The following is a 27,731-nucleotide window of genomic DNA, read 5'->3' as shown; positions in this document are numbered from 1 at the left end:
AAGTGTTTGTTTGATTGATTGAAGATGGTTGGAGCTTTCTATGTTACCCAAGTTAATCCTACTCCATTATCCCACTACTGTTTTTCTTTCACAGCCTCCCCAAACATACCTTCGGCATTACCCACAACACCCTTGGAAGTTAATGGTATTCTCTTCTTTACCATTTCTTCTTTTTTTCCATTACTCTTGGCAGCCACTGAACCATTCTGGAATGTTATGTTTTGCCCCATCTCTAACCTAATCTCTCTTATGTCCACGTGCACTACACGTGAGGGGGGGATTATATACAGTATACCTGCAGCCATTGCAGAGAGCAGAACATGCAGGGACACTTGGTGCAAACCATAGAAGGTCAGAGGTTTCACCATTGCCAATAAGTATCTACCTTGTTATTGGGTTACGTTTGCCGTAAGGGGGAGGCTAGTGTTAAAAGTTTTGAAAATGTTTGGTTATTGCCTGCCCCTATGAGGTCTACAGTTAGGTTGTCTCCGCTGCTTGGTCTTTATTGCTGCCTGACTCATCTGCTTGCTGCCCTAGTTACTTACCTTCAAGATTATCATTCAGAGATTCATCCCTGGACAATTATTGAAGATTGGTAACGATTGATCAAGTCTGCCCAAGTTTAAATGTCTGTTTTTTTCAAGTTCTTGAAGGTCTATTTGGGAGCTGCATTCCTTTTGGAGCTGGATTCTGCTACAACTTATTTTTCCCATTTTTCATTCAAGTTGGGCATTAGTACCTTGTATGCTCCAACTTGAGGGGGAGTGTTAGCATTGTTATGGAGAGAGTTTTTTTCTTTTAGAGTTTTTTTCTTCTTTTAGTCTAAGCTGGATCTTCCTTCTTTCTTATTTGTACAATCCAGCTTGAGGGGGAGTGTTAGAATGATGTACTCCAGAATACCATGGGGGTATTCTGGTCCTTTTGGAGGTATTTTATGTTATTAAGTGTTTAGTTGGCTGTGTGGGTTTAGTCCCACATCGCCTAGCTTATGTAAGTTGTAACTTCCCCTCTATTATAAATAGAAGGGGTCTTTCTCTCATTAAATCAATCAATTCCATTCTTTTATTTCCCCTCTCTGACCCACGGTTCAACCAACATATTCATAATAAACAAATACCCCCTATTTGAATCCAATAAAAAAAGTTAAAAAAATAAAATTCCAAAATGACAAAAAGTAAACCCCCCAGTTCAAGAACAAAAACTGGATTTTTGACGGTAGGTGATATTTTCAACTTTAAAATGCTGGGGTTTTTCTCAAAGACCTCAAGTTGAAACAGAGGTCAGTCAAGACTAACAGCCAAGGATATAAGCACATGAACAGAGTTAAGACAAGCCAACGAGGAAAAGATCTCAAAGTAGTTCGATGACTATCCCGATTGGGTATGTTTTAGTGAGGAGAGCGAGACAAGCTGCCTTTAGCTTATTACTTGTTTATGTCGAACTTAAGATTAGATTGAATGGTGGTTACGCTTTCTAGTCTACCGTGGCCCTCCGCCCACAATAAGCGGATAACATAGGCTCGTTCCATTGTTGGTGGTCCTTGATCTTCCCTCCTGCTTCCACAATGTCGATTACTAAGGCTATTCCTTGGTGCATGCATTTGAATCATGATTGTTTCGTGATACTGATTGTCAGCGTAGTATGTATTTAATGTATAGGCCCTTTCAATTAGTGTATATATGCATTTGGGTACATGATTGCACTTCTACATTGCTTTTGTTTGGTAGTGGACCACTACGTGGACACTAGTTTCCACTGTCTTTCGCTAAATCCTGGCCAGCCTTCACCCCCTTGAGATGTTTCTTCAGGTCAATCTCTTTTGGCGATGTCTACTTCTTCTGGTATTTTCATACCCTACTCAGCACTCCCTTTGTTTATTTTGACAATTTTTCGGATATACTTTGCAATACCATTCTCCAATCTTGCCCTCACCATAGATACCGATTAATTTGTGCGTACTCATCTCCCCCACAGTAGAGGCGTCAGCCCAGCTTACATGTGCCTATTTTAGATGTTTTTCTTTGTCTAACTATGTCTAAAGTTCTAGCTCTCGTACTTCATTAATTCCTTTTATTGGTTTTCATTGTCCTTTTTCTTTCCGGGGAAAAAAAGATATACGAAACAATGATCCCACATATTCTGCTCACCAGGTTGAGAGTTGGACCAGTGCATCTCTTCTATTCTGACTTTCAATTTGATAGGGAAAGCCTAAAAGAATGCAAATGATGGTTGCTCGCAGAACAAGTCACTGAATTGTTCTGTTTCCTTTTACCCTACTTATTTGTGGAAGCTCAAGCACATAAGCATTAGGCCCAACTTTCTTCAACACCTTGTATGGACCCATCTTCCAAAGACGCAACTTTATGTTGAAGCCCATGCGAATCTTTTAGGAGCAATGCGGACCAACACCATGTCTCCAATCAAAACCAGGATTGAAGAAGATGATCTCCTGAATTATTAGTGCTCTGATACCAAGTAACAATATCAGAACTAATAAACCAGAACAAGCAGAATAAGGAGCGTGTGCGATTTCATTTGGTGTACATTGTCAACTATCCTCCTAATGGATCTGTTGAGCAGCTGAAAGCTCGCTTGATTGCCAAAAGTTACATTCAGACTTGCAGCAAAGAAATAGCCTTTTGGGTTGGGACACAAATAGAGATTATTTCTTTAGTTGATCAATGGTTAATGGTATGGGGCCGGGTCTCCTCCTTTCCTCTACGTCTTCTCTTTGATTATTAGCATATGCTGACACTGATTGGGCAAGGAGCCAAGATGATCGGAAGTCTACTAAAGGCTATTGCATTTTTCTTGGAGAAGCAGCAACAGAGTTAGACAACCAAACAACTTCATAGCGCAAAAGGGCGCCCTATGTTGTAGTAGAGCCGTAGTTTGCTGGCTAGGCCTTTCTTAATGAAAGGGTAAAACAGGACCATAGGCTTGGGATGCATGCTATTTTCTTTTCTTTTTTTTTCATCTGCCAAGTAGATACTGTGAGATAGGATTTTAGGCCACTGGTGTTATATTTTTCTAATTTTTTTTCCTTTTTTCTATTTTATTTTTCATTTGTTGACTTCTAATGTTATGAGAATTATGTGCAGATTATGCCATCCAAACGCTGAAATGCAATTCTCCAGTCAAGGTTCAAACACTCGGTGCTGACACAGGCTTCAACCAGCCATAACCGAGATTTCCCATGTCGAAACCTGGTACTTTCTCCATGACAACTCAAAACCTTGGTTTTAAGGCCCAAAAGTTGTTTTTTGCCTGATTCTTGTTGTGCTGCCTATTTCATATTTTGAACCTTATCCATGCATTAGTTTCACAAGAGAACACTCCAAGTAATACTTGTGGTTTTGACCGAAGTTTGATAGTGTATATTGTTCTTGGAGATGGTATCAAATAAGGTTTGACCGGAACATAACTCCTTCAATATAAATCAGATTAAAGCAATCTTGGATTTGTTTGAAAGCTTTGTTAATTTAGATTGAAATATGAAAGAGGCCAAAACATTGTTCATGTTACTGTTCACGTGAACGGTGTCACAGTCCCTATACTGCCTTGGTATGAATACTACTAGAAGATCCTGTGGGGCACAAGACTAGATCGAGTGAAGACTTTTTAGAAGGGTCAATTTTGTCTATGCGTGAGGATTTAAGAGTTTGGTTTAGTTTCTATTTTCAGAATTATTCTCTTAGATATTTTGTGTTTTTCTATTAAGCAACCTTAGCTAAGTTTAGTTTCTAATTTCAGATTTAGAAAGTAGGTTAACTTTTATTTAGAAGTTCTTATTTTCAGTTTGTTTCCTTTTTCTTGCATGTTTCTAATTTTCTCTCGTAAGGCAAACATAGCTGCCTAGACTGCCCATAAATATGTAATGCCCTTAGAGGCCCCCCCACCAACGATTATGATGAATGAGAATATGCCTTTTGTGCATAGTTTTATTGTCCTATTGTGTGGATGAAAAGCTAATAAGCCTAGCTGGTGAGAGCCAAAACCCCTAGGGCTGAGAGAGCCGAATCTCCTTATCTCCCTTTACCTTCTATTTTCTTATCTTCCCTATCTTCTCTACCCGTGCAATTGATCTTTGTGCTGCTGCTGTTCTCAGTTGATTAATACCATTGCTGTGATGGTCAATCAAACGCTGCAATCATCTCCAACATTCCATGGCTGCTGCTGATGCAGCTCCTGCTAGTTGTCTCTCTGCTGCAACATCTGAGTTGGATATCTCCACATCCCTCCATCAAAATCCACTGGGCTTTTGAGCATAGAACCACACCACGCAATCCCAGTTCTGGCCTGTTCTGCTGGCTGGATTGTCCCATAGTAATGTAGTCCTAGATAGACAAAGGTCTACTAGGAGCCAGATGAATCAGAATCTTCAAAACCTGCTGGCCGATTGGGGCAGGGTTGGAAATTCTGGACAGAATTAGGGTTGGGCTTAGGTAAAGTGAATGGGATTTTATTTGGTAAAGGTAGGCAGGGTTGTAGGAGTTTAATGGTATAGGTTTTGTAGGATCTGGATGAAAATTTGAATTTAATGAAATTAAGGTTTCAGGTTTGGGTTTTTGGGTAAGGGAAGTGAGGTAGTTTTTAGGGTTTGTAATGGGAGTTTAGGGCTAGGGTTCTGGTTGAGTTTCCCAATGATGGGGAAGGACACTCGATCAGAATATGGAGTTGAATGGATGGGTAGAAGTGTCTGATCTAGAAATTCAAGGGTTTTGGGTTTAGAGGATGTTGGGGAATTCTAGGGTTTAATGGAAGGATGGGAGAGAGGCTGCTGTCGAGTGTTAGGGGGAGGGTGAAATTGCTGTGGATGAAGTTTGGTTATAATTGATGGAAGGAATTGGGCTGGACAGGGTTTAGATGAAGGTAGGGTTATGGGAATCGATCATGGGGATGTAGGCTTAGGTTGGAGGATGAGGAAAAAGAAAGGTAGTTGCAGGAAAATTTAAATAATTTACTGGTTTTGCAGGAACTCAATAGCAGCAACTTGAATCAGCTTGTAGAAGAGCCTCCCGATCTGAACAGATGCAAGGAGTCGACTGGAGTCCACCAATCCCTTCATCTTGAGATCCACAAGGCAAACACTCACTGGGGAGCAAAGCAGCAGCAACAATGGCAGCAATAGCAGAAAATTATTTTGAAAATTGAACTGTGGGGGAGCATCCCACGATTACTCTTATTTATAGTCAAAGGGCCAATGGCCTTACACATATTCAGATCCGGAATGAGAATCCTAGATCTGATTCCTAATACAAAAACAAGTCGTCCTACCCTCTTAGAAATCGTGGAGGGGGGACAACTTAATTAAATAACTTAAAAGGTTCTCTAAGAACCAATAGAAATAAAACAAATTCTACCCAATAGGAAAGAGTCACTTAAATTGAACCATGGTTGGACCGGTTCAATTTAAGTTTACAAAAAAAAAATTAAATATAGAAAACTAAAAAAATAAAACTAAGGCTCCAACAATCAGCCCTATGTCTAGGGCCGCTTCTTCTTCTTCCGGATGCTTGGACCTGCATCACATAGTCATAACCTTCTATTGTCACTCCACCCTTATAAATCCACCTGTGTCCATCAGAATTAAATCAAACTTGCTGCAGAGCTTCCCCTCAACAAGGCCTCCACTCGATCCAAACTTAAGCCCAAACTGATGGCTGGTTGGCTTATAGGTCTTAACCTTCTAATTTGGTGTTACTTCCATATCTCCAAGTCCGCCATCAGAATTGAGTGAAACTTTCAGCAATGCTTTCCCTCCATATAAGCTTCAATCGATCCAAGTGTGGTTGCATTCCCATGGCTGGTTTAGTTTGAAACCCTAACCTTCTAATTCTGACCCTGTTTCTAATTTGGTTTTGTGGGTTATTTGGGACTAGTATTCTAATCTTACATTATTTGTTGGAAAGCTTTCCAACAAATCCAAGATTGCTAAATCTGATTTATATTGAAGGAATTATGCTCCGGTCAAACTTAATTTGGTGCGCGCGAATGTTGTTTAAAAACGCTCTAAATTGAAATAAATTTTTAGATATTAAAACAAATGAATAGTTACTGCTCTTTTGGTTTTTTGCAGTGTTTCGTCATATCAAGATTTATGGAATTTTTGAATTTGAGAAGAACCCCAGCATTTAAAAGTTGAAAATTGCACCTACAGTCTAAAATCCAGATTTTGTTCTTGAACTGGGGGTTGACCTTTTATCCTTTTAGAATTTGATTTTTTTAATTTTTTTTATTGGATTCAAATAAAAGGGTATTTGCTTATTTATGAATAATATCTTAAGTAAATGATATTTGGCATAAATAAGTGCATGTCCTGGTTTCGAGCCAGGTTTCCTCAAGTTTCAATGGGGATAAGTGAATTTATATAGGTATTCAAGTTGAAACTTACGAAATTACCAAAATATGGCCAAAACAGTGTCAAAACCATGCAACATGTGGTTTCGAGCATTGGTTTCGTCTCAATTTCTTGCAAAACCGAGATATCTCGGTCGAAACTGACAGTTTACTGAGTTCTTAAACAATGATTGGAGTGCAAAATTTGCATCAAAACATAATTCTGCAATTTTCAGAATTGGCAGAGTTGAGAATCAGAATTGAAACCAGACAGTGAACTAAGTTTCATCTACAATTAGTTGATCATGAGGCAAAACAAATCATTAAAAAGTAAAGGAACATGAAGAGGATGTAAGGGACTATGAAGGGGGTCCATGGGCACCTATGGGAGGGGTTTCCGTTATATGGGAGGATACATGATTGAATTTGTCAGGTGGGCCAATCCAAACACTCCTTAGATATTCAACTGAAGGAATTGCCACATCAGCCTTCCACGATGCATAACTACAAATGCCACCATCACAATTCATATGGGTTTGCCGACCCATAAAACCACTTGCCATAGGATATTATTTCAATTACCAAGAAACTAGCAGGCAGACTTGTGCAACTAAAGTTATATACACAGTATTATCTTTTATACACACAGAAAACTGTTCCATAAGTTTGATAAGGAGATCCCTATACAGAGTTCCTTACAGTGGAATCAACAAATGGCATCTTTGTATCCATAAGGCCAAATGGCACAAATCGCACATGTAGTGTCCTAAATGAATGTTTAGTGAGTTAAAGATTAAATTCAAAACGTGACGTAATAAGTACAGCTTCCTAGCCTGGAGAACCCTCAACCATTGCCTCCCAACCCAAGCCTTCCTCCTCCACCGAAGAATCCCGGTATCTCCCTCTTGTATCTTTTGTTGGACCGGTCAGGAAGACATTGACCACCTTTTCTTTGAGTGCCCTTTTTCTTCTACCATCTGGAAAAAAGCCCTTTCGCTTATATGGCCTCGCAATAGGAGACCCCTCCCCTTTGCTAGAGAATAGTTATGGTTGGACATGACTTACCCTGGGCACACTATTTGCGACACTATAGGTAAGCTTGTGTTTGGTGCTGTCATGTACCACATTTGGATGGAGAGGAACCTTCGGAGATGGACCTCCAATTCTCGTTCGTTCGACTTGATTTGGAAAGCCATCTTTTTTTATGTATCCTCCAAGCTTGTTGTTCTGCCTTTGAAGGCCCTTTTGGATTCCCCAAGGAACAGGCATATTGTTGTGTCCTGGGGCTTGGATAGCACTCTCTTGAGAACCCGCTAGTTGGGTCTGTTTCTTCCCCCCCCTCTCCTCCCTTTGTATATTCCCCTCCCCCCTTTCTTCTCCCTCGCACCCCTTGGGCTTTGGTAATACATTATTTATTCACCCCAAAAAAAAAAAAGTGCAGCCACGCGACTATAAGGGAGAATAACTGTATATTGCACTGAACAGTATCCGAAATATAAATAGAGACAACCACTCTCATTCCGCCTATAATAAATGCCATATCAACCCAATGATAAGCTTGACAAGAACAACTTACAGTTACAGCTCAATGAAGACAATAACTTGTCAAGACATGCATTTATTCCATAATGTAAACCAAAATTGGATAAGTAAATCATTATAAGTTAAAACCAATAAGGATGTGTGAAATCAAACCTGTTGAGAGATACTGGGTGCGAGCCCGGGAATTGCAAGATTCGTTTTGCCTAAAGACCAGAAGAAGCAAACTTTTTTGGTATTGATAATATTGCATAAACATATTTGAACACATGCATACAAAAATAATAACCTTACCATGTGAAGAAGCAAAAATGAAATAAAAATAGGGGTCAAACAACCTTTTTTCTGTGAACAATGATAGGATGAAATATGTCGTAACTGGTACAATTGGACACCCAAAGTTAGACCACTATAGTTGTCACTGCATCTAGACGACCCAAGCCGTTGGAGAGGGTCCAAAATCAAGGCGACCAAAGCACCTGGACGCCTTGACAACTATGGTGGTGATTAATGTTGAAGCAGGGATGGGGTTCAAGGTGTAATAGTTGAGCTAAAGGGAAGAGCTCCAGCCTTGAGCAAACTGCTGGGTGTATTACATCCCAGGCACGAGGTCACATATACCTCCCCCCATAAAAACAATAATAATAAATAACAAGAAATAAATCTGACAATGTAAGTCTTGAACTGTGATGTATCTATTACACCCGAACGCGTTAGAGAGAGAGAGAAATCCTCAGGGGGCCTACCCCTGTAACCAATTTAAGTGTATGATAACAGAATTGTCGCATTGCATCTTGCTGGTCTGCAGGTATTGCATCTCCCAGGACATCATCATTTGTCATTACTTCACTTTCTACATGGTCCTCCTGCTACAAAGAATTAATTATCAATTGGCAAGATTAAAGAAACTTCAAAGAACTTTGCAACCTTGAACATGAAAACTACAGATAAGCTACATATGCCAGTCTGTGGAATTTCAGGGCTTAAATAGCGCATCCATTTTCGACATCATTTTCCCAACATGACCCCTATGAATCAATTAATAAAAAATAAAAAAATCAACTTACAAAGCCTATCACCTATTTAACATCTTGCCTATTATTGATAAATTTGATTTCCATAAGTCTAGATAATTATTTTAAAAGATTCTATGCATAGATATAGCTACATTAACATCTCAAACATGTGTACATACAGAAAGAAAATTATAAAAAAATATACATAGATCTTGAAATTAAACACCTATTGCACTGTACTTATCCACCTTGACTGAAGACTTCTAATAAAGGAACAAAATGATAAAGTAGGTAGGAATTAAATTATTCTCTCCAGATAATGCATACATGCAAAGAAACAGCTATACCACCATCATCATCCTCATCTGGCACAGCTTCACCATTCAGATCAAAATCAGAAGCCCTCTTCCACTCTGGGGTTGGTGGGCAAATGACTGTTTCAGGTTTCCTTTCATGATAGAAAGTGTATAATGCATCGATATAGTCTTGTTTATATATTCCTGGTGGGCGTGCGCTAGCAAATCTTTGTATTGCCTGCAGAGAAACCAACCAACACAGTCGTTAAACAAATATGCTTATAAGCGGAACATGCAAACAAAGAATCAGAGCAAGACACATTGCTCACCTCAGTCACAGAAATTGGTTGTGAACGCATAAGAAAATGAACGATCATATAGCCTGTGCGATTATGCCCATGAGTACAATGAACAAGAATATGCCGCTTTTTTGATTGTTTCTGGCGGAAAAGAAACTGGAAGACCTGACATTAATTCCAAATACTCAGCATAATCAGATTTCAATCTTTAAGTGCAGTACATTTGTAAGGTGTAAATATGAGTAAGCTAAACCAAATTAGAAAGCAAACAATTTCAGTAAACAGTAAGGTAAAAATGAAGGAATGGTTAAGAATGATACTTCAGAGATAACCCCAAGTTGTATTACATGGATATGGGTGGGATGGTCAAAATCCAACATCTATTATCATAAAATATTTAAAAAACACAAAAAAAAAATATTCAGGGCCCAAGAACTTTTTCGTAAGTATTTTAAAATTACTTATACATAATTCTGTAATTGTTACAAAGGAGATTGAAATCCCCATGCTGTAGAAACCCTTTTGCAAAAAATTATGTGTTCCTGCATCAAAATTATTTGCCCCAAGTTTAAGTATTATGTTTATGAATAGCTAAATCTCTTCTCACTTTTCATGTTCACACATACCAGACAAGGGTAATACTCCCAGAGTCCAGGTACATTATTGACCCAAATTGACAACTTTCACAATCTTGCTTTAATCATAAATAAGAAGGGAGACATTGAAGGATGTTGTTAAAGTGGACAGGGATCTTCAATTGGAACTGAAAGGTTTCATGCTGTTTGAAGGTTGTATAATGCTCATATTCAAGTGAATCATGAGGACAAAAGTGTGTTCAGAACACAACAACCATCCTCTTTATCATTATATTTTATTGTTGGTTCATTGCACAAGATTGAAGCTTCGATGATAACATCTAGGGACTGACAATAATCTCACATCTTTCAGAGTAGGAGAGTTCATTGACCAAAAGATGCATCAGTGGGTGAGCCTCTCTCTCTCTCTCTCTCTCTCTCTCTGTGATGAGGACATCACTCAAGGATTTATGTAGCCACATGTCAATTCCTTATGGATAAATGACAAGCATTATGTGTAGTTCTTTTTATTATTTTGTTGTATTTTTATTTGGGGCCACAATTGTTGTGTACTAATGCCATTAGGGAGTTATTGCTGGAGAAGTAGTTGTTAGAGAGTAGTTATTGCTGGAAAAGTAGTTATTAGGTTCTTTTTTTCTTTTTGGGGTTTAAAAAGACTATTTGGAGATAGAAGATAAGCAAGGAAGGAATGAAAGCATGAGTGATGCTATGCAATTCAAGATGGTATGAAGCCAAGATGACCTTCTCTTTCTTCTTCTATCCACTCCTCTCTTTCAAACTATTTGCCTAAGCAAACTATCCCTATTTAATTATCATATTTCTCCCAACCCCATTTTCATTTCTTAAGTCCCTTCCATTATTTCTTTCAACTACAGCAGCGTGTAAACCCCAATAAATCGTACTTGTTATAAATCATACTTTTATGGCTGGAGTAGGACTGATTACAAAGTTGTGGTCTCTCTCGCAAAAGACACCATAATCACTTTACAAACCCAAGCCAACATACCTCTCTTTCACCCAGCCACATTTCTTTTCAAGAAGCCACCACCAACATCTAGCCCCAACATCAGAATTTCAAGCCTCCCTCTCTCTTACCTTTAACCCAGTGAAGAAAATTACCAAAATTCTAGTAAAGGACACCATAATCACTTTACAAACCCAAGCCAACATACCCCTCTTTCACCCAGCCAAATTTCTTTTCAAGAAACCACCACCATCATCTAGCCTCAACATCAAAATTTCATGCCTCTAAAACAAATATAGCATTTCAATTCATTACCGCAACCACATTTTTCATAGAAGTAACAAACCTTACTTTTAATTCAAGACCCATCCTCTACCATCTTGATTCACCTGAAACCCTGTTGAGCTAGATACATAACCAAGTACCACCCAAGATTTCCTAGTTGAGCATGTATGCTCACTCACCCGGCATCAAGGTAACAAGACAAAGTAAAGTCAATTGAAATGTTCAAGTATTCAACCATGTCCAACAAAGAATTAATGACTAGCAAGGAGAAACTGATGCAAATAGAATGAAGAAGAGGAAAGGGTCTGATTCATCATTGAACCAATTTTTTACCCAAACCAGGCCATTTGATTAGAGTTATTTGTTGGGGGTATGATGTCTTGTATTCCGTCGCTCGCATTAGTGGGTTGATCCTGAAGGGCCGTTAAGAGGTCGTGGGGGCTGAAGGCCTCGACGTTGATCCTTTTGTTCGATTGTGTCATGTATGCCTGTTTAAGAAGTCGCTTTTTGGTCTTGAGAAATTTCCTAGGCAGTGGTACAAGCGCTTTGACTCCTACATGGTGCAGATTGGGTACACAAGTGAGTGTGCATTATAAAATGTCTAGTGATAATTCTATTATTCTTTTGATGCTTTATGTTGATAACATGATCATTGCTGCCAAGAACAAACATAATATCTTCTCTCTAAAATCTGTTGAAAAGTGAATTGAGATGAAGGATTTTGGTGTTACAGAAAAGATCCTTGGCATGGAAATCCTTAGACATTGAGGTGCAGGTAAACTTTGGGTAACTCAGAAGAGGTATGTTGAAAAGGTGTCAAAGCATTTCAACATAGAAAAGGCTAAACTGGTTAGTAAGGAACTAAAACTCGGACCTCGACCAGATTTCAACCTTGGAAAAAACCAAGTTGACTCGAGATCACAGTCGGGTTGGTGTTTTTTTTTTCAACTTGAATGTTGGTTTTGATGGGTTTTAGACCTAGTTTGGGTCGGAAACATGGTACTCAGCCTATTTTAGATCATTTAAACACAATGGCACTATCAGATTTTGCAAAAAACAAAGTCCAAATAGGAGTTTCACTTAGTGGGAAACCAATATAGACACTTATGCCAGAAACCAGGACAGACACAGGACAAACACTTATTTTTGCATTTGAATTTCATTAACTTAAGATATTATTCATAAATAATCAAATACCCCCTATTTGAATCTAATATAAATAGTTAAAAAATCAAATTCCAAAAGGAAAAAAAGTCAACCCCCCTAGTTCAAGAACAAAAACTGGATTTTCGGTGGTAAATGCAATTTTCAACTTTCTAATGTTGGGGTTTTTCTCAAGTCTAAAAAATCCATAAATCTTAATATCGAAAAACATTGCTAAAAACCAAAAGTGCGGTAAAATATTCATTTGTTTTGATGTCCAAAAAAATGTTTTCATACAGAGCGATTTTGACAGTATTCCCGCACACCAAATTAAGTTTGACCGGTATATAAATCAGATTTAAGCAATCTTGGATTTGTTGGAAAACTTTCAAAACAAAGCTTTCCAACAAGTCCAAGATTCTTTAAATCTGATTTGTAATGAAGGAGTTATGAACCGATCAAACTTAATTTGATGTGCGCGAATGCTGTCAAAATTGCTCTGAATGAAAATATTTTTTTGGACATCAAAACAAATGAATATTTTACCGCACTTTTGGTTTTTAGCAATGTTTTACCATTTTAAGATTTATGGAATTTTTAGATTTGAAAAAAACCCCAGCATTAGAAAGTTGAAAATTGCACCTACCACCGAAAATCCAATTTTTGTTCTTGAACTGGGGGGTTGACTATTTTCCTCTTTTGGAATTTGATTTTTCAACTATTTTTATTGGATTCAAATAGGGGATAATTGCTTATTTATGAATAATATCTTAAGTAAATGAAATACAAATACCAAAACATTTACCTAAATGACGTTAGGCATAAATAAGTGTTTGTCTTGGTTTCTGGCATAAATAAGTGTCTATATACCAAGTTTTGCATAGATAGGAGTCTGTATACCAAGATTTCCCACCGAGATCGCGCCGAGATCTCAAGGTCTAGCACACATATAAAGGAGTTTGGGTCAAGATCTCGATATCTCGCTCGAATTGGGGTACTTTTTCATATCGCATGAGATCTCGTCTCGAGGTCTTGAAAAACCGAGATCTCGGGAGTTTTAGTTCTATGCCAGTTAGCACCTGTTAGTAAGCCACTTCAAGTTATCTGAAAGCAATGCCTTACAACACATGAGGAGGTGGAGCAGATATCTCAAGCTCCCTATGCTAGCGCAGTTAGGAGTCTCATATATGCTATGGAATGTAGCAGGCCGGATTTGTCTCATCTAGTTAGGTTGTCAGTCAATACATGAGTAATCCAAGGAAGGAGCATTGAAATGCAATAAAGTGGATCTTTAGATATCTGAGCAAGACTAAAGATTTAAGTAATATGATCAGTGGTAAGGGAAGTTCCACAGAGTTGGCAAGATATGTTGATTCTGATTATGCTGATGACTTAAGCAAGAGGAGGTCTACAACAGGGTATGTGTTTACATTAGCTGGTGGACCTATCTTGTGGAGGATGATGCTTCAGTCCACAGTTGCATTGTCCACCACAGAGGCAGAGTACATGGTGGCGGTTGAGACGCCCAAGGAAGGAGTCTGGTTGGCTGGATTGGTTCGTGAGTTGAGGTTGGAGCAAGTCTGAAATCATTGCTAGTTTTGTTTCTACCGCCAACCCTTGATTTCAGAACTAAGTACTCGATTGTTGGTTGATTTTTTAGCTATTCAGTTTGAATCAATAGGTTGTTCACTTACCAACCTCCTCCAGAAATTCCAGACCATTCCGAGACCAAACCAGTGAGTTAACTCACTAGAAGCATGACTGGTCTTTCCGCTTCTTTCTCCCTATCGTGAGGTTGAAGACAACCTTGGGGCTGTTATTTTATATGGCACCAAATTCCTTCTTTCCCAAAATTACAAAGATTATCTTTATTCTTTATTACTTAGCTCCTTTCTTGTCCCTCCCATATTTGCCTACCCAACAATCCCTTTAAAATTCTGGTTAATTTACAAAATCGACATCCCCCTTTAACAATTTGTTTTCTGTTGATTGGGTGGGCCCATAAGTGATCTGAGGCATGGTTTTCAAACCCCAGATTGCATTATAAACATAGTGCCAATTCAATGCGTTAAAATCCGAGTTTACTTACATTGAGTGAAATGGTGGAACAGAATTCATGTACCCTACTCAAGTAGTTGGACAGAGGGTCATTAGGTAAGGGTTTTCAAAATTTCTGAACAACAAATTGCTGCAAATTTTGGTTTCCCTTGTTTGCGTTCAGCTCACAGTTATAATACCCAAGCAAGGAATTGACCAATTTGGGGCCCCGCTCTCTTATCCACCCCCCCCTTTGACCTCACATCAATGTTCCTAATGAATCACAAGTTCTCCCTCCCAAAAACGTTTGAGACAAAAAGTAATTCCAAGAAAAAAATTAATGTAGGAGCATCCCAATGACCTAATAGAGTGGTTCAGATATCCTCCACAGAAAATTGGGTTAGCTGTGGTGATTGCGAATATCACATCACAGGCAATTGGGTTATTTCCATCAGTGTTCATTGAGGACACTTTAGGATGGTCAAAATATCTCTCCTTTACATAATATGGGTGTTGTATAAAAGGATATTGAGTCACCTATATGTTCGAATATTGCATCTTGATAATATTGTTTTGGTGATTCTAACATTTTGTCAGAGTGATGAAAAAGCTAGGTCTCAAATGTGTATGCTTTGCCGGATGTCATTCAAAGGACCATACTGATGAGTAAGCATCACTCCGGGCAACTCCTCTGAGGTATCAAGTCTGCAAGAAACCAAGCAAGCATTGATCACTGAGCTACAAGCACCAACGGCAATATCCAAGAGCTATCAAGTGGAGATGACATTCTATGGAGATCACATAAGATCACAAGTGATATGGAAATCGAGCATCAACGGCATCAAGTATTGAAGAATAGATTCTTAGTTTCTAGTACTTAGGATTTGCTTTATTGGTTTATTATTAGTATTTAGTAATCCTAAGTTCTACCAATTCCTCCACTACTTTGGCCTAGACTAGACTAATGGTTGAACCCGGACTTAAAACAGGAACAATTGTTGAAGTTGTGTCTTGACTAGTCCAATGATGGTAACTCTGACCAAAGTTCAAGATTTCGCCAAGATTTAGGGAAAGCATGCGAAATATTTTGGTATCGACAAGTATGGAAACGAACTACCATGCAATACTTAAAAATGTCCAGGTTTCGACCAACATTTTGGCATTTCGCCAAAATTTCGGGCAAATTGTTACTCTGCTTTTACAATAAAAGCAGAGTCGTTTGTCAGATTTCAACAAGGCGAAAAAAACTATTTTTTGTGATTTCTTGGCCAAATCACTGTAGTATAAGCTTGGAACGAGTACTTAGGCAGTAGAGGAACACATTGGAAGCGACAATTTGCTGTGTTGTTGAAAGATTTGTGCAAGACTCAAAGTTGGAAGTATATCACTTTTCCAAAAATTAATTTTTCCAAAGAATAAGATAAATACATGGCAGTTGGCTTTCAATTTTTTTATATATTACACACTGTAGCTGGAATTTATTTTCTGCTTTCAAAATAAGTTTTAAATTATCTGGGGAAAATTTTGATTTTCTTGAAAGAAATAGGGTTCATACAGTGTTTGGAGCTCAATTTTGTACATGTTAGACACCATTGGCCAATCTAGGCCTCACGGAGTCTAGGTATTTGTTTTTTTGTTTTGGTCTCAAAATTTATTATAATAATTTCTGTTTTGGTTTGAAATTTCTTAAAATTTATGAAAGTATTGTTACTGTATTTACAACTGAAGATGATGATTAATGTCTCATTCCATTATTATTTTTTGATGAATTATAGTATTATTATTTCAAAAAAATTATAAAAACTATTTAGGGATTTGTTGCCAGGCAGTGGGGGCCCATGGGAGCACGCCCACGGGTATCCAAGGGGAGGGGGGTGGTCATTTTAATGCTCCATGTGAAAGGGTGTAGGGGACGCTGCCGGGCAGCGTTCTTTTTCCCAATTATTTTTAATTGAGAAAAATATGAGTTAGGAAAAAAATAGGAGATAGTTGTTTGATTGTTTTAGAAGTTTTAAATGATGTAGAATAGCTAATAATGTATGCATTTTTTTTATGCAACAGCGTAAGAACTAAGAAATTGCACAATGGCTAACAGTGGAAGAAGAGACACAATATGGAAGCATAGAGTACCTGTATGAAATGATAAGAAAAGGTCACAATGTAAATATTGTGGCAAGATAATAAATTCAGGGGGGGCACTAGACTGAAGTGGCATCTAGCTAGTGGCCACAAAGATATGGCCAAATGCTCCAGGGCCCTATTGAGGTACAAAAGGCCATGGCAACCCTGATGTCAGGAGGAAGGCAAAGGAAGTTGGAAAAGCAAAGGGCAAGAGAAGAGCTTGACGAGGCAGTGCTCGAGAGACACCCACCAATATCAGGGGCTGACTCTGATTATTGTAATAGTGATTATATGCCTGCTGATATGGAGACAGAGGCATAGAGTAGACAAATACGGGCCGGCAGGCTCAGGCAGCAAGCTGAATCACACATCAGGTGGAGTGGGTTAGTGCTGCAGAGATGGGAATAGGAGCTGGTACCTCTACCAGCTCTGGTTCTAGAGCAGCTGCACTAGAGGCAGGGGAAGGAGGAAGAAGCAGAGCATGGGGAGTTTCCTTTCAGGAGATCACAGTGTGTGAAGGCAGCCTCACCACCAATATCAGATGATAATGATGATCCTATTGAGGTCCTTCAACTGGATCCTGTCATATTTAGGACTCAAGATACCAAAAAGAGAAAACTTAAGCAAGTCTAGTCTGATTGGAAGGTAAAGTGGGCAATGCCGCTTCGCAGTTTTCCTTCTTATAGCATCCCAGTAATGCCATTGAGGGACCATACAACCAGGGCATGCTTGACACTGTGAGGAAGGCCAGCCAAGGAGTAAAGGGGCCCAATACATATTATTTGATGAATGCCTACTAGCCTTAACAAAAGAAGCTGGAAGAGCACATTGATACATTGAAGGGGCCATAGGAGAGCTTTCTTTTTTTTTTTTTTTTTTTTTTTTTAAACCCGAACTTCCCTGGGACCCAGGCCAGCCCCAAAGTTTTATTAATTCAGAAAAGAATAAAGAATACAGGGGGGGACGTTCCGCCTTACCCCAGCCCAATAAGCCAACAGGCTCATAAAACCAAAAAATCCGAACCAGACAGCCCTTACAGCAAAGCCAAAAGTGGGGCTATACTCTTAAGGATAGGCAGGCCCTCTCTATCCTCCCTAATAATACAATGAAACCCTTCCACTGGTATATTGCCCTGCTGAAAACTAATAGAAAACCTAGTGTCACAAGCCCACTTGGCCAAACAATCAGCAGCCCTGTTGCTCTCCCGGAAGGCAAAAGCCACAGAGGCCCTCATCTCTTCGACAAGCTCTAGAATCTCATGAAATAAGTACCACCCTTGCCACAGCCTGCACCTCTTAAGGTTTACTTGTCTAACCGTGGTGGCCAAATCTGAATTTACAATCAAGTCTTTGTAACCCAGCTCTTGGCATAATCGTAGATCATCCCTTAAGGCTCTCAGTTCAGCAATAGAGTTGGTGCATCTCCCGTAAAAGTGTGAGAACGCTGCTAGGACCGCTCCAGCCGTGTCCCGAATAACACCACCCCCCCCCCCATCTCCAGGGTTGCCCCTACAGGCCCCATCCACATTAAGCTTGACCGTAGAGAAACAAGGGCACCAATAAACAGGGACGGGGCGAACGACCTTGGCTGGCGGTGCCACAAGGTCGAAACACTACAGAATCAGTCCGTCCCGCGTAGACCCCCGTCTTTCAATCTTAGTAGGTAATGGTAGCTCTCTCACCCAGCTATTAATGCGTCCAATAATCGTGAGAGCAGTCCGTCTGGGTTCCCCATGTTTTCTATTGTTTCTTTCTTTCCAGAGCTCCCAAACAATCAGAGCGGGTAACAGAGCTGTGATAAAGTCACTGAGGAAGCGGTAGCTAGCCAACCCATGCCAAAGAGCAATCCGGCTCCTAACTTCCTGGCCGGGGAGAAGCACAATGTCAAACAAATGGGAGAAGTAACCCCACACCTTGGAGGCAGTTCCACCAGTAACCAAGCAATGATCTGTCGTCTCCCTCATGGGGTTCCCACAGCAGAAACACCTAGAAGCCAGCGGGATCCCCACCGACATAAGGGTAACCTCCGTCGGTATCTTGCCATTCAGCAGCTGCCAAGCGAAAAATGCCACCTTCACAGGTAGAGATGGGTTCCAAATCCACTTAGCATAAGGAACAGCCAGTGCTACACTCCGGATTTCGTTCCAAACTGACTTGGTCAAAAAACAGCAATCACTTGCCGGGCCCCACACTAGGACATCTGTCCTGTCAGAAATGTGAAAGTTACCTGCGATGATGTCATTCCTGATAGCCTCATCATCAATATGGTCCAACAAACCTTGCTTCCACGAGCCATCCTCTTCCAGAGCATCCTTTACACGCAAGTCCACATCTACCAGAAGACCATTGTCCACTGCATCAATCAACGGACCAGCCCCAGACCAGATGTCCAGCCAGAAGAAGACATCCCTTGTACCAATCAGCCACCTAGATCTCTCCAACAGCAGCCCCCTAAAGGCCAGAGCATTCCTCCAAGATCTTGAGCTCACCCCCTGAGTCTCCGCCAGAGAAACATGAAGTCCCTTGAAGAATTTGGCTCTGAAGAACTTGCTCCAGAGAGAATGATCCGCTAGGACCCTCCACAGCCCCTTAAGCCTCAGAGATAGGCCAACGTCCTCCAACAACCTAACACCAAGGCCCCCTTCCCCCAACGGCCTGCACACTTTCTGCCAGCTAACCCAATGCTTACGCTTTCCCCAATCTATGCTTCCCCAAAGAAAATCAGCAAAGATGCCATATAACCTCTGCAGAACAGCTCTAGGGGGATCCAACGTGGCAAGGACATGGATGGGAATGGAGGATAGAACATGCTTCAGGAGAGTGACCCGTCCCCCAGCTGAGAGAAGTCTCCCCTTCCATCCTGCTACCTTGCTGCAAACTTTATCCACCAAGCCATCAAAGAAATTGATTTTAAGCCTTCCGCAGTGTAGAGGGGCGCCCAAATAGGTGATTGGCAAGGCTTTCTGAGTGAAGCTAGTGACCACCCCCACCATCCTAGCTAGGGCCGGTGAGGCTTTAGTCCCAACCACAAAGCAACTCTTCTGCTTGTTGACCAGCTGACCAAAAAAACCTTCATACCTGTTAAGAAAACCCATGATCTGTCTTAACGAACTCTTCAGCCCCCTGGAGAAAATTATGGTGTCATCTGCAAACAAGCTATAAGATATCCCCGGGCACCCTCTCGGGAGCCTGAAATAGGAGGCGTGCCCCTCAACAAACAACTCCTTGATCCCCCTGCTAAGCACCTCCTCTGCCAAAATGAACAGCGTTGGTGACAATGGGTCTCCCTGTCGCACCCCCCTGGTAGACTTGAAGAAGCCCGATTGCCTTCTTGCCAGCACAACAGAGAACCAACAGTTCTCGACCGTCTTCTTGATCAGATTGATCCAGTCCCTGCAGAAGCCAAATTTAGAGAGGACCCTCCACAGGAAGTCCCACTCCAGTCGGTCATAGGCCTTAGCCATATCCAATTTTAAAATCACATTCCCACCCCTCGCCTTCCTGTTCAGCTCATGAGTCACCTCTTGCACAATGGAAATGTTGTCATGGATGCACCGCCCCTGAACAAAAGCACCCTGCTCTTCCGCCACCAGAGTTGGCAGCAGCCCTGCAAGCCTAGATGTCATGATCTTCGCAATGACCTTGTAGGAGAAATTGCACAGGCTAATAGGCCTCAAGTCCGCCATCACCTCCGGGTTGTCTTTCTTTGGAATCAGGACCAAGTTGGCGGCGGTAAAGCTTCTGGGAAGAGTACCACCTGCAAAAAATCCTGGACAGCAGCCCACACATCATGCCCCACCACAGCCCAACAGGCCGTAAAGAAATGCCCCGAGAAGCCATCCGGGCCTGGCGCACTGTCACAGGACAAGGCAAAGACCGCACTCCTAACTTCCTCCAGGGAGGGGGCAGCTAACAGAGAAGTATTATCAGCCTCCGTCACCACCGTAGGGATCACTGAAAGAAGCCCCTCGTCCACCACACAGCCCTGCGACGTAAAGATGTCTAAAAAGTGTAGAACCGCTTCCTCCTGCACCCCCTCCATATCAGAGATGCACACCTGCAACCCTCCTCCTTACATTAACCGTGGAGTGGAAGAACTTTGTGTTACGGTCCCCCTCCTTAAGCCAAGTAACTCTGGATTTTTGCCTCCAGAAAATCTCCTCTTGCAACAGCACTTCCTGTTGGTTATCCCTAGCCGCCCCCAGGGCCACCCTGGAGTCATCATCAACCCGCATATCCAACTCAGATTCAGCCCTGCTAACCGTGTCCTCAGCATCCCTAACCCGTTGATGTATGTTGCCGAATACCTCCTTATTCCACCTGTGAAGAGCAATGCAAAGCCCTTTAAGCTTCAAGAATAGCACACACAAGGCCGTGCCCAGCACCGGCTTTTCCCACTGGCCCTTGACAAAGGCCTGAAACTCTGGGTGTCGGAGCCACATCTGCTGAAACTTGAAGCCTGACATGGGATGCTGGGTGTCCGCCCCGAACGAGAGACCAAGAGGCGCATGGTCCGAACAAGTCCGGTTAAAGTGAGTCACTGAGCACCTGAAAAAAGCACTCGCCCAAGCCGCATTTACTAAGAATCTATCCAACCAAGCCATCACCCTTCCTGCGCCATCCTAGTTGTTGGATCAAGTGAAGATGTTTCCAACGTACCCTGCATCAAAAAGGGCCGCCCTGTTTACAAAGCCCCCAAACTCCTCCATAGATAAAGAGCACGCCGGCCTACCGCCCACCTTCTCAAGAGGAGTCGCCACAGCATTGAAATCACCCCCTACAGCCCATGGTAAGGAAACGAAAGGGAGTACGCCTCAAACCTCTCCCACAACTCCTATCTTTCCAACCTCGAGCAGAGGCCGTGTACGAATGTAACAATAAAAGAGCATGCACTTCCCCCTACACATTCCAGAGTAAGGAACTGACCATGTTCTTCCACCACTCTCACCTGCACTGCCGACCTCCAAAAAATCCAAAACCTATCCGAACAATGAACTGAGTCCATTCCAATCCTCCTCCGCACCACCTGCGCCTTAGAAACCTGTGCTTTAGGTTCTGCAACTGCTACCAAATCCACTTTGTTCAAACTCACAAGAGCCTTCAAACGCCTACACGTAGGCTTGTTTCCAATCCCCCTAGCATTCCAGAAGATACAATTCATTTGGCAATGCTTGCAGCTTCCATTGTCGACCTCATCGATCTCGTGACACGACGTTGGGCTCCTTCTCAAGCCCTCCTAACAGCCGCAGCTTTCTTAATTTTCTTGCGCTTGTACACCACGGCTGCATTTAGGAGCGTAGCTCTCGGTTGCACTCTTCTTCTACCATTGTGGGCACCTGCTGCTGAATCAGTGGGCAGCTCTGACCCCCTCACAACACTAGGAGTGTGACCAATATGAGTCTTGGATAGTCTTCCCACCAGCCTGTTCACCCTCTTAGGGAGCGTAGCATGAAAGGACCTGAGATTCTCAACCATCTCCACACGACTAACCTGCCCTGAGATCGACGCCTGCCAGTCGTCCCTCGAGGTCACCGGAGCTGAGCCCCCTCGAAGAAAGGTACTGCGACACCACAAGGCCAAACCGAGCAAGGCCTCACCCCTCCTCGGCACGAAACAGCCTCCTCGCCCCCTTGTTCCAACAGAAGCTCCACTGCCACCGCAGTCCCGCCCTCCTCAACACCCTCATCCTCCAGGTTCTGCGACGCCAAAACCAGAGCAACCCCATCGCCTAGCCTACTGGGTGCAAGACCCCCATTAGAAGCACCAACCACCTCCTCGCTGGTTTCAGGACAGATCACCTCAACACTGGTTTTAGGACAATCCACCTGGCCCTCCAATCGTTCCCCCATATCAGCGCCCACAAAGCACCCCTGCAGCTGAACATTCACTGTCGTTGTCGCCACCTGCCGCCATCGACCATTTTTCCAACGAGAAGCTCTGGCCTGTCGCTGATCAGGAAGCTCCCCTCCCACTCGAACAGCCCCAGAGGATGTTCCCTCCCCACGCGGGATGAAAATCCCATCGCTGTTCCTGTCCTCCCCCACGACTTCAATCGTCGCTGCTTCTGCCGGCTTGGCAACTGCGACTCCGGCCGGCCACTGTCGCTTAGGTTTCCTGCACACCTCCTGCAGATGCCCAATCTTCGAACATGAAGCACAATATGATGGCAATCTCTCATACACGACCGATTGATGGAAGCCGTTAGCGCCACAGCCCACCCAAATCTTCGCCGGCAAAGTGACAAGCAAGTCCACCTCAATGCACACAGGCTGCAACCGTGCGTGTGCAATTAGCCGTAGCCCCATCCACCTTCAAAACTCTGCCAACAGCCCCTGCGATTGACCTCAGAAAGTTTCCCTGATACAGATTCACCGGCAGCCCTGGCAACGAGATCCGCACCGGCGCAAAGGGGGACTCCCAACCTGAAACGAAATCCGCAGTCCACTTCATGAAGCGAAAGAGGAAACCCTGAATGTGTAATTGTTCCTTCATCCAGACCCTGACGAAGTCAGCCTGAACAGAGAAGCGCAAAAGCACATGCCGAGGGTCCAAGGTAGACACCACCACATCCCCTTGCAGGTGCAGAGACTTCCGAATGGTATCCTTGATCACAAATAGCGATGGCTTCCCATAGCTGCACTTGGCAACGAGTGCAGTCGCGAACGCCCTTTCCGATATATCCAATTCCTCCTTTGAGAAGAAGATCGCAGGGCACCCGAAATAGGATGAGGGTTTTTTAATTTCTAGATCCACCGGTGGCAACGACAACGATTTAGCCACCACAGAGGCAAAGGATGCAGGCCCACCAGCAGCAAACCCAAAGCGAGGTGGGGGATCAAAGGGCAGCTCCTCCTTGGTGGGAGCCGCCATTCGCAAAACCACATGAAAAAAAACCTACCCTAAACCTGCGCCATCAGAGCCTATCGTGCGCCTTTCAGATTGTTTTACGAATGACATGGGAGAGCTATAGAGTGTTGTGTGTGTGATGGTTGGACTGGACTAGCTAGACAGTCCATCATCAACTTAATGGACTATTGTGATGGTAGGACCATCTTCCTAAAGTCAATGGACACATCCAAGGAGAAGGATGCAAAATATATCTACTAGTTGATTAAAGATGTGGTACAGGGGGTGGGATACAAAACGTTGTCCAAGTAGTGATGGACAGGGAGCAACTTTAAGAAGGTTGGTGACAGATTGATGCACAATAGAAAGCGCCACCCATAGTTGGTATGGTGCCTAGGTGACCCAAGGCATTGGAGAGGGTCCAAAACCAAGGTGTCCAAGCCGCCCAATTCGACAAAGGCGTCCAAGGCGCCTGGACGCCTTGACAACTATGGTGCCATCTCTTTTGAACAACATGTGCAGCCCATTGCATTGACCTCATGCTTAAAGACATGGGAAAGAGATCCATGGTAGCAGGTGTGGATGAGCAGGCAAGACAAATTACCACATTTGTCTACAACCTTGGATATGTTTTTTAGTTACTGAGGGAGAAGTATGGTGGAGATATGGTGAGACCTAACATTACTTGATTAGCCACCAACTAGATTGCATTAAAGAGCTTTGAGGCAAAGATGGTGGGTCTGATAATATATTCCTTTTAAATAATCAAACTACGAGCCAATAAACATGATTTGAACTGAACATGTAGTTCGATCAGGTCAAAACAGGTGATTTTGGTCAGATTCGGGTTAGGGTTTGATGAAGGTAACATTAAGTTTTAATGAGGGGCATAGTTCTAAAACTCGTCTCAACTAGGCAAGATCTTGGCTCTCGTCTCGGTTTTCTAAGAAACCGAGACGAGATGGCATACAGTACATAAAAGTGCAATATCTCGCCGAGATCTCGGGTTGACCTATGGAAATGACCATTCTACTATGTATTTACTTACCTAACTTGACAAAACTCGACAAATCTCGGCGAGATCTCGGATCTCGGGTTGACCCATGGAAATGACCCATCTACTATGTATTTACTTACCTAACTCGACAGAACTCTTATATGCTTGTTGTGGAGCACTATATGCAACATTACAGCAACACTATGTCATGGCAAGACTATGTGACACTAGCGGGGACTGAATACTTGATCCAAAGTCATTTTATGTGATGATAGTTGTAACACTGTTAAACAGTTTGATGTATCACTTTAACATTTCTAATTCTTATTAAAGTTGTTTAGCTATTAATTGAATGTTTTGCTTGCTTTCTATTACTAAATTATGTCTAGAGTAGGGTATTTTAGTACGTCGTCGCCTACCAACCTATGGTCCGAATTGAAACTCAAATTTAGACTTTGTTTTTGCAAAATCTGATAGTGTCATTGAGTTTAAATGGCCTAAAATAGGCTGAATACCAAGTTTCAGACCCAAACTAGATCTAAAACCCACCGTATTGAGGCTTCGAGTCAAAAAAAAAATGCACCAACTCGGCGAGATCTCGACTCGACTCGGTTTTTCCAAGGGCCGAGTTGGTACCGAGACCCGAGTTTTAGTACCTTGATGAGGGGAAGTATGCTGGAATGAATTGGCAGCAAGGTTAGAGTTAGGGTTTTGGGTTATTGAAAAGAGGAAGAAGATAAAATCTAGGGTTTAGAGTGGTCAAAAGTGGACCAGACCTGGATCGAGTTTCCCAATGGGTGAGAGAAGAATTCGATCCAAATATGGGAGGGTTTTGATGGCTGGTTAGGTCTGTGATGGATTTAGGTCTTGGAAAAATTGAAAACAAAAAGGAGGAGTTTAGGATTTGGGCTGTGAGAGGATTAGAAGAACGGTAGGGGTTGGGGAATGATTCAAACTTACTATAGTTGCAGAATTTCCTTGGAAGCAGCTTGTTTAATTGTAGATCTTGAATAAAAGTCAAAACTTGAACTAGAACTTGAATGAGAGCTTCAAAAGAACCACCCAGGCTTCACATCGCAAGGTGTTGATTGGATCAATCACCAATCCCACCAACGAACCACCCGCGCATCCCACTGCAAGGTGTCAATCGGATCAAACATCGATCCCACCAGCCTTGATCAAACACAAGACAAAAATCTTCAATGGAGAAGAAGAGCAGCAAAAAGCTTTTCATTAATGTCAAAATTCGTCTTCAATACTTGGCCCCCTACAACTGTATATAAAAGACTCAAAAATAGACTCCTACACTAAAAAGAAAAGGCCTAACTCAATCCTTAACCTATTAGGTAACCTAAACTGACTAGGAAAGTAAAATAACAAAGGAAATAGATCAAAACATGGCTGGACTTATAGAGTCCTAAGCCAGCCCAACTTAAATAGTCACATGACCATTTAACCAAGTCACATGATCACTTAAGTGATCACATGACCACTAATGACAAAAATAAAACTAAGGAATCCCGTATGCAACCTAATTACCCATATTTTAGGCCCATAAAAGTGGCCTATTACATAGAAAACCCATGGGATCAAAGGCTCAACATGTATATAACCCAACCCTAGACTTATTGCTAAGCTAAGAAGCCCAATTTGGTGATAAATCTGCATCATCTGAGGTCCATGTTTGCTTTAGAGGATTGGTTTAGTTGGAGAGAGTCGGGTTCGCCACAGGGTAGGGCAGCACAAGAGACTATATCCAGTGACCAGTTCTGATATGACATGAAGAAGGTCAGTCTTATACTAGAGTCAGTGGTAAAGGTAATGAGGATGGTCGACTCTGAGAAGAAGCCTACCTTGCCACACATGTAAGCAGCCATTGAGATGATGAAGGAACACATGAGAGCAGTGCTGCCATGTGGTGGAATGCATACCTGAAGATTATTGAGGATCGATCGGAGGAGCACTTGATGCATTTATTGCATAGGCTGGCGAGTATTATATATTTTATTTTAGGGAACTTAATTTACATTTTTATAAGCATTGACAAGATCATTCCCAGCATATTCTCTCAATCCCAACTACCAATATAAGCGTTGACTTGGAATGGATCAAGTACTGATAGATGCAGCAGACTGTCCCAATAATAGTCCTCAAACTCCAATAAACTCCAGTAAAGAGATTCAAAGTTAGGTAGGAGGAAACAATCAAATAAATCTGAGAATCAAAGTAGGGTTTCAGAAGTAACGGCAACAAATAGAAGGCTCAAAACAAAGGCTGTAATAGAGAGAACCTTGGTTGTTCAAACAGGGAAAATAAAATAGACACAGCAGCAGGTCTTAAAGAGGTCAAAACCCTAGCTCAAGTGAAGAGTTGCAGAGGCAGCAGCAGTAGGAGATAGGAACCACAACAAGGATCGGGTGGAGCAGGAGGTGTGAAGGATCTGTGCTCCAAATCTCAGCCTATTCTGATGGCTAACAACTGAGATATGAGATGGAGTCAAAATTAGAAGGTTGTAGCCTATTCAACCCTCCAAGCCTCTGCTAATTCAGAAGCCTTGTAGCAGAGTTATTAGAACCTGAAGTTGATGGAGAAACTGGGTAGAATAGCGGAGTCGCGGGGTGTGCAGGGCCTTCTTTAAGTTGGATACAGCAGCAATAGATCTGGGTTTGATTGGAAGTTTGATTCTGGTCTTCAAGAGGCTCTCCAGCAGTAATTGTTACAGACACAAGTAACAGCAGCACAAGGGGAGATCGAGTAGAGTAAGAGAAAATAAGAGAACAAGATAAAGGGGGTAGGGATGGGCTTTCTCAGCCCTGGGTCTCTCACCCACAGCTGCCCCAGCTGTTGAACAGGGAATGTTCTCCCATAACCGATGACAATCATGGCCTCAAAATTCTATTATTCAATTGTGATCCTTCCTTACAATAGGGAGACTATTAATAGCTTAGGCAAGCTTACAAAATAGAAGGTAGAAGAATAGAAACTAACTGGAAATAGAAAGTACTAAAACCTAGCAAATAGTGTCAATGGCAACTTATTGAAAATAGACACTAACTAGAATTAGAAACTACTGAGGCTTTATAATCCAGCCTTCTAAAACAAAAAGAAAGGACACTAAAATAGAAACTAAATAAATTAGAAACTAGCAGCTGGGGATTTGACTGGTCAAAGACTAGTCTAGTCAAAATCGTGGGGCTGCAACTTGGGTCTTCTAGAAGGCCAGCTGGGCTGGCTCGAGCTGGTCCAGTTCTGGC

The 27,731-nt window shown here is 42.0% G+C and overlaps 1 protein-coding gene across 5 annotated transcripts in view; it reads right to left on the bottom strand.

Moving 5' to 3' along the window:
- Positions 1–27,731, bottom strand: part of LOC122660064 (mRNA-capping enzyme-like) — a 79,786-nt gene that overhangs the window by 21,914 nt on the left and 30,141 nt on the right. For 4 of the 5 annotated variants that reach the window (XR_006332609.1, XM_043855235.1, XM_043855236.1 and 1 more), the window contains 4 exons: positions 9,520–9,654; positions 9,222–9,428; positions 8,625–8,747; positions 8,035–8,084 (listed from right to left, as the gene is read on the bottom strand). Coding sequence is in view for 4 of the 5 variants with exons in the window: in XM_043855235.1 (XP_043711170.1) it covers positions 8,035–8,084; positions 8,625–8,747; positions 9,222–9,428; positions 9,520–9,654 (515 nt within the window). In the remaining variant the exon portion in view is untranslated. The remainder of the gene's footprint in view (positions 1–8,034; positions 8,085–8,624; positions 8,748–9,221; positions 9,429–9,519; positions 9,655–27,731) is intronic. The other variant, XM_043855237.1, reaches the window with a different exon arrangement.

This window comes from Telopea speciosissima, chromosome 4 (genome assembly GCF_018873765.1).
Source record: "Telopea speciosissima isolate NSW1024214 ecotype Mountain lineage chromosome 4, Tspe_v1, whole genome shotgun sequence".
Lineage (NCBI taxonomy): Eukaryota > Viridiplantae > Streptophyta > Magnoliopsida > Proteales > Proteaceae > Telopea > Telopea speciosissima.
This window is presented reverse-complemented; position numbering and strand designations above follow the sequence as displayed.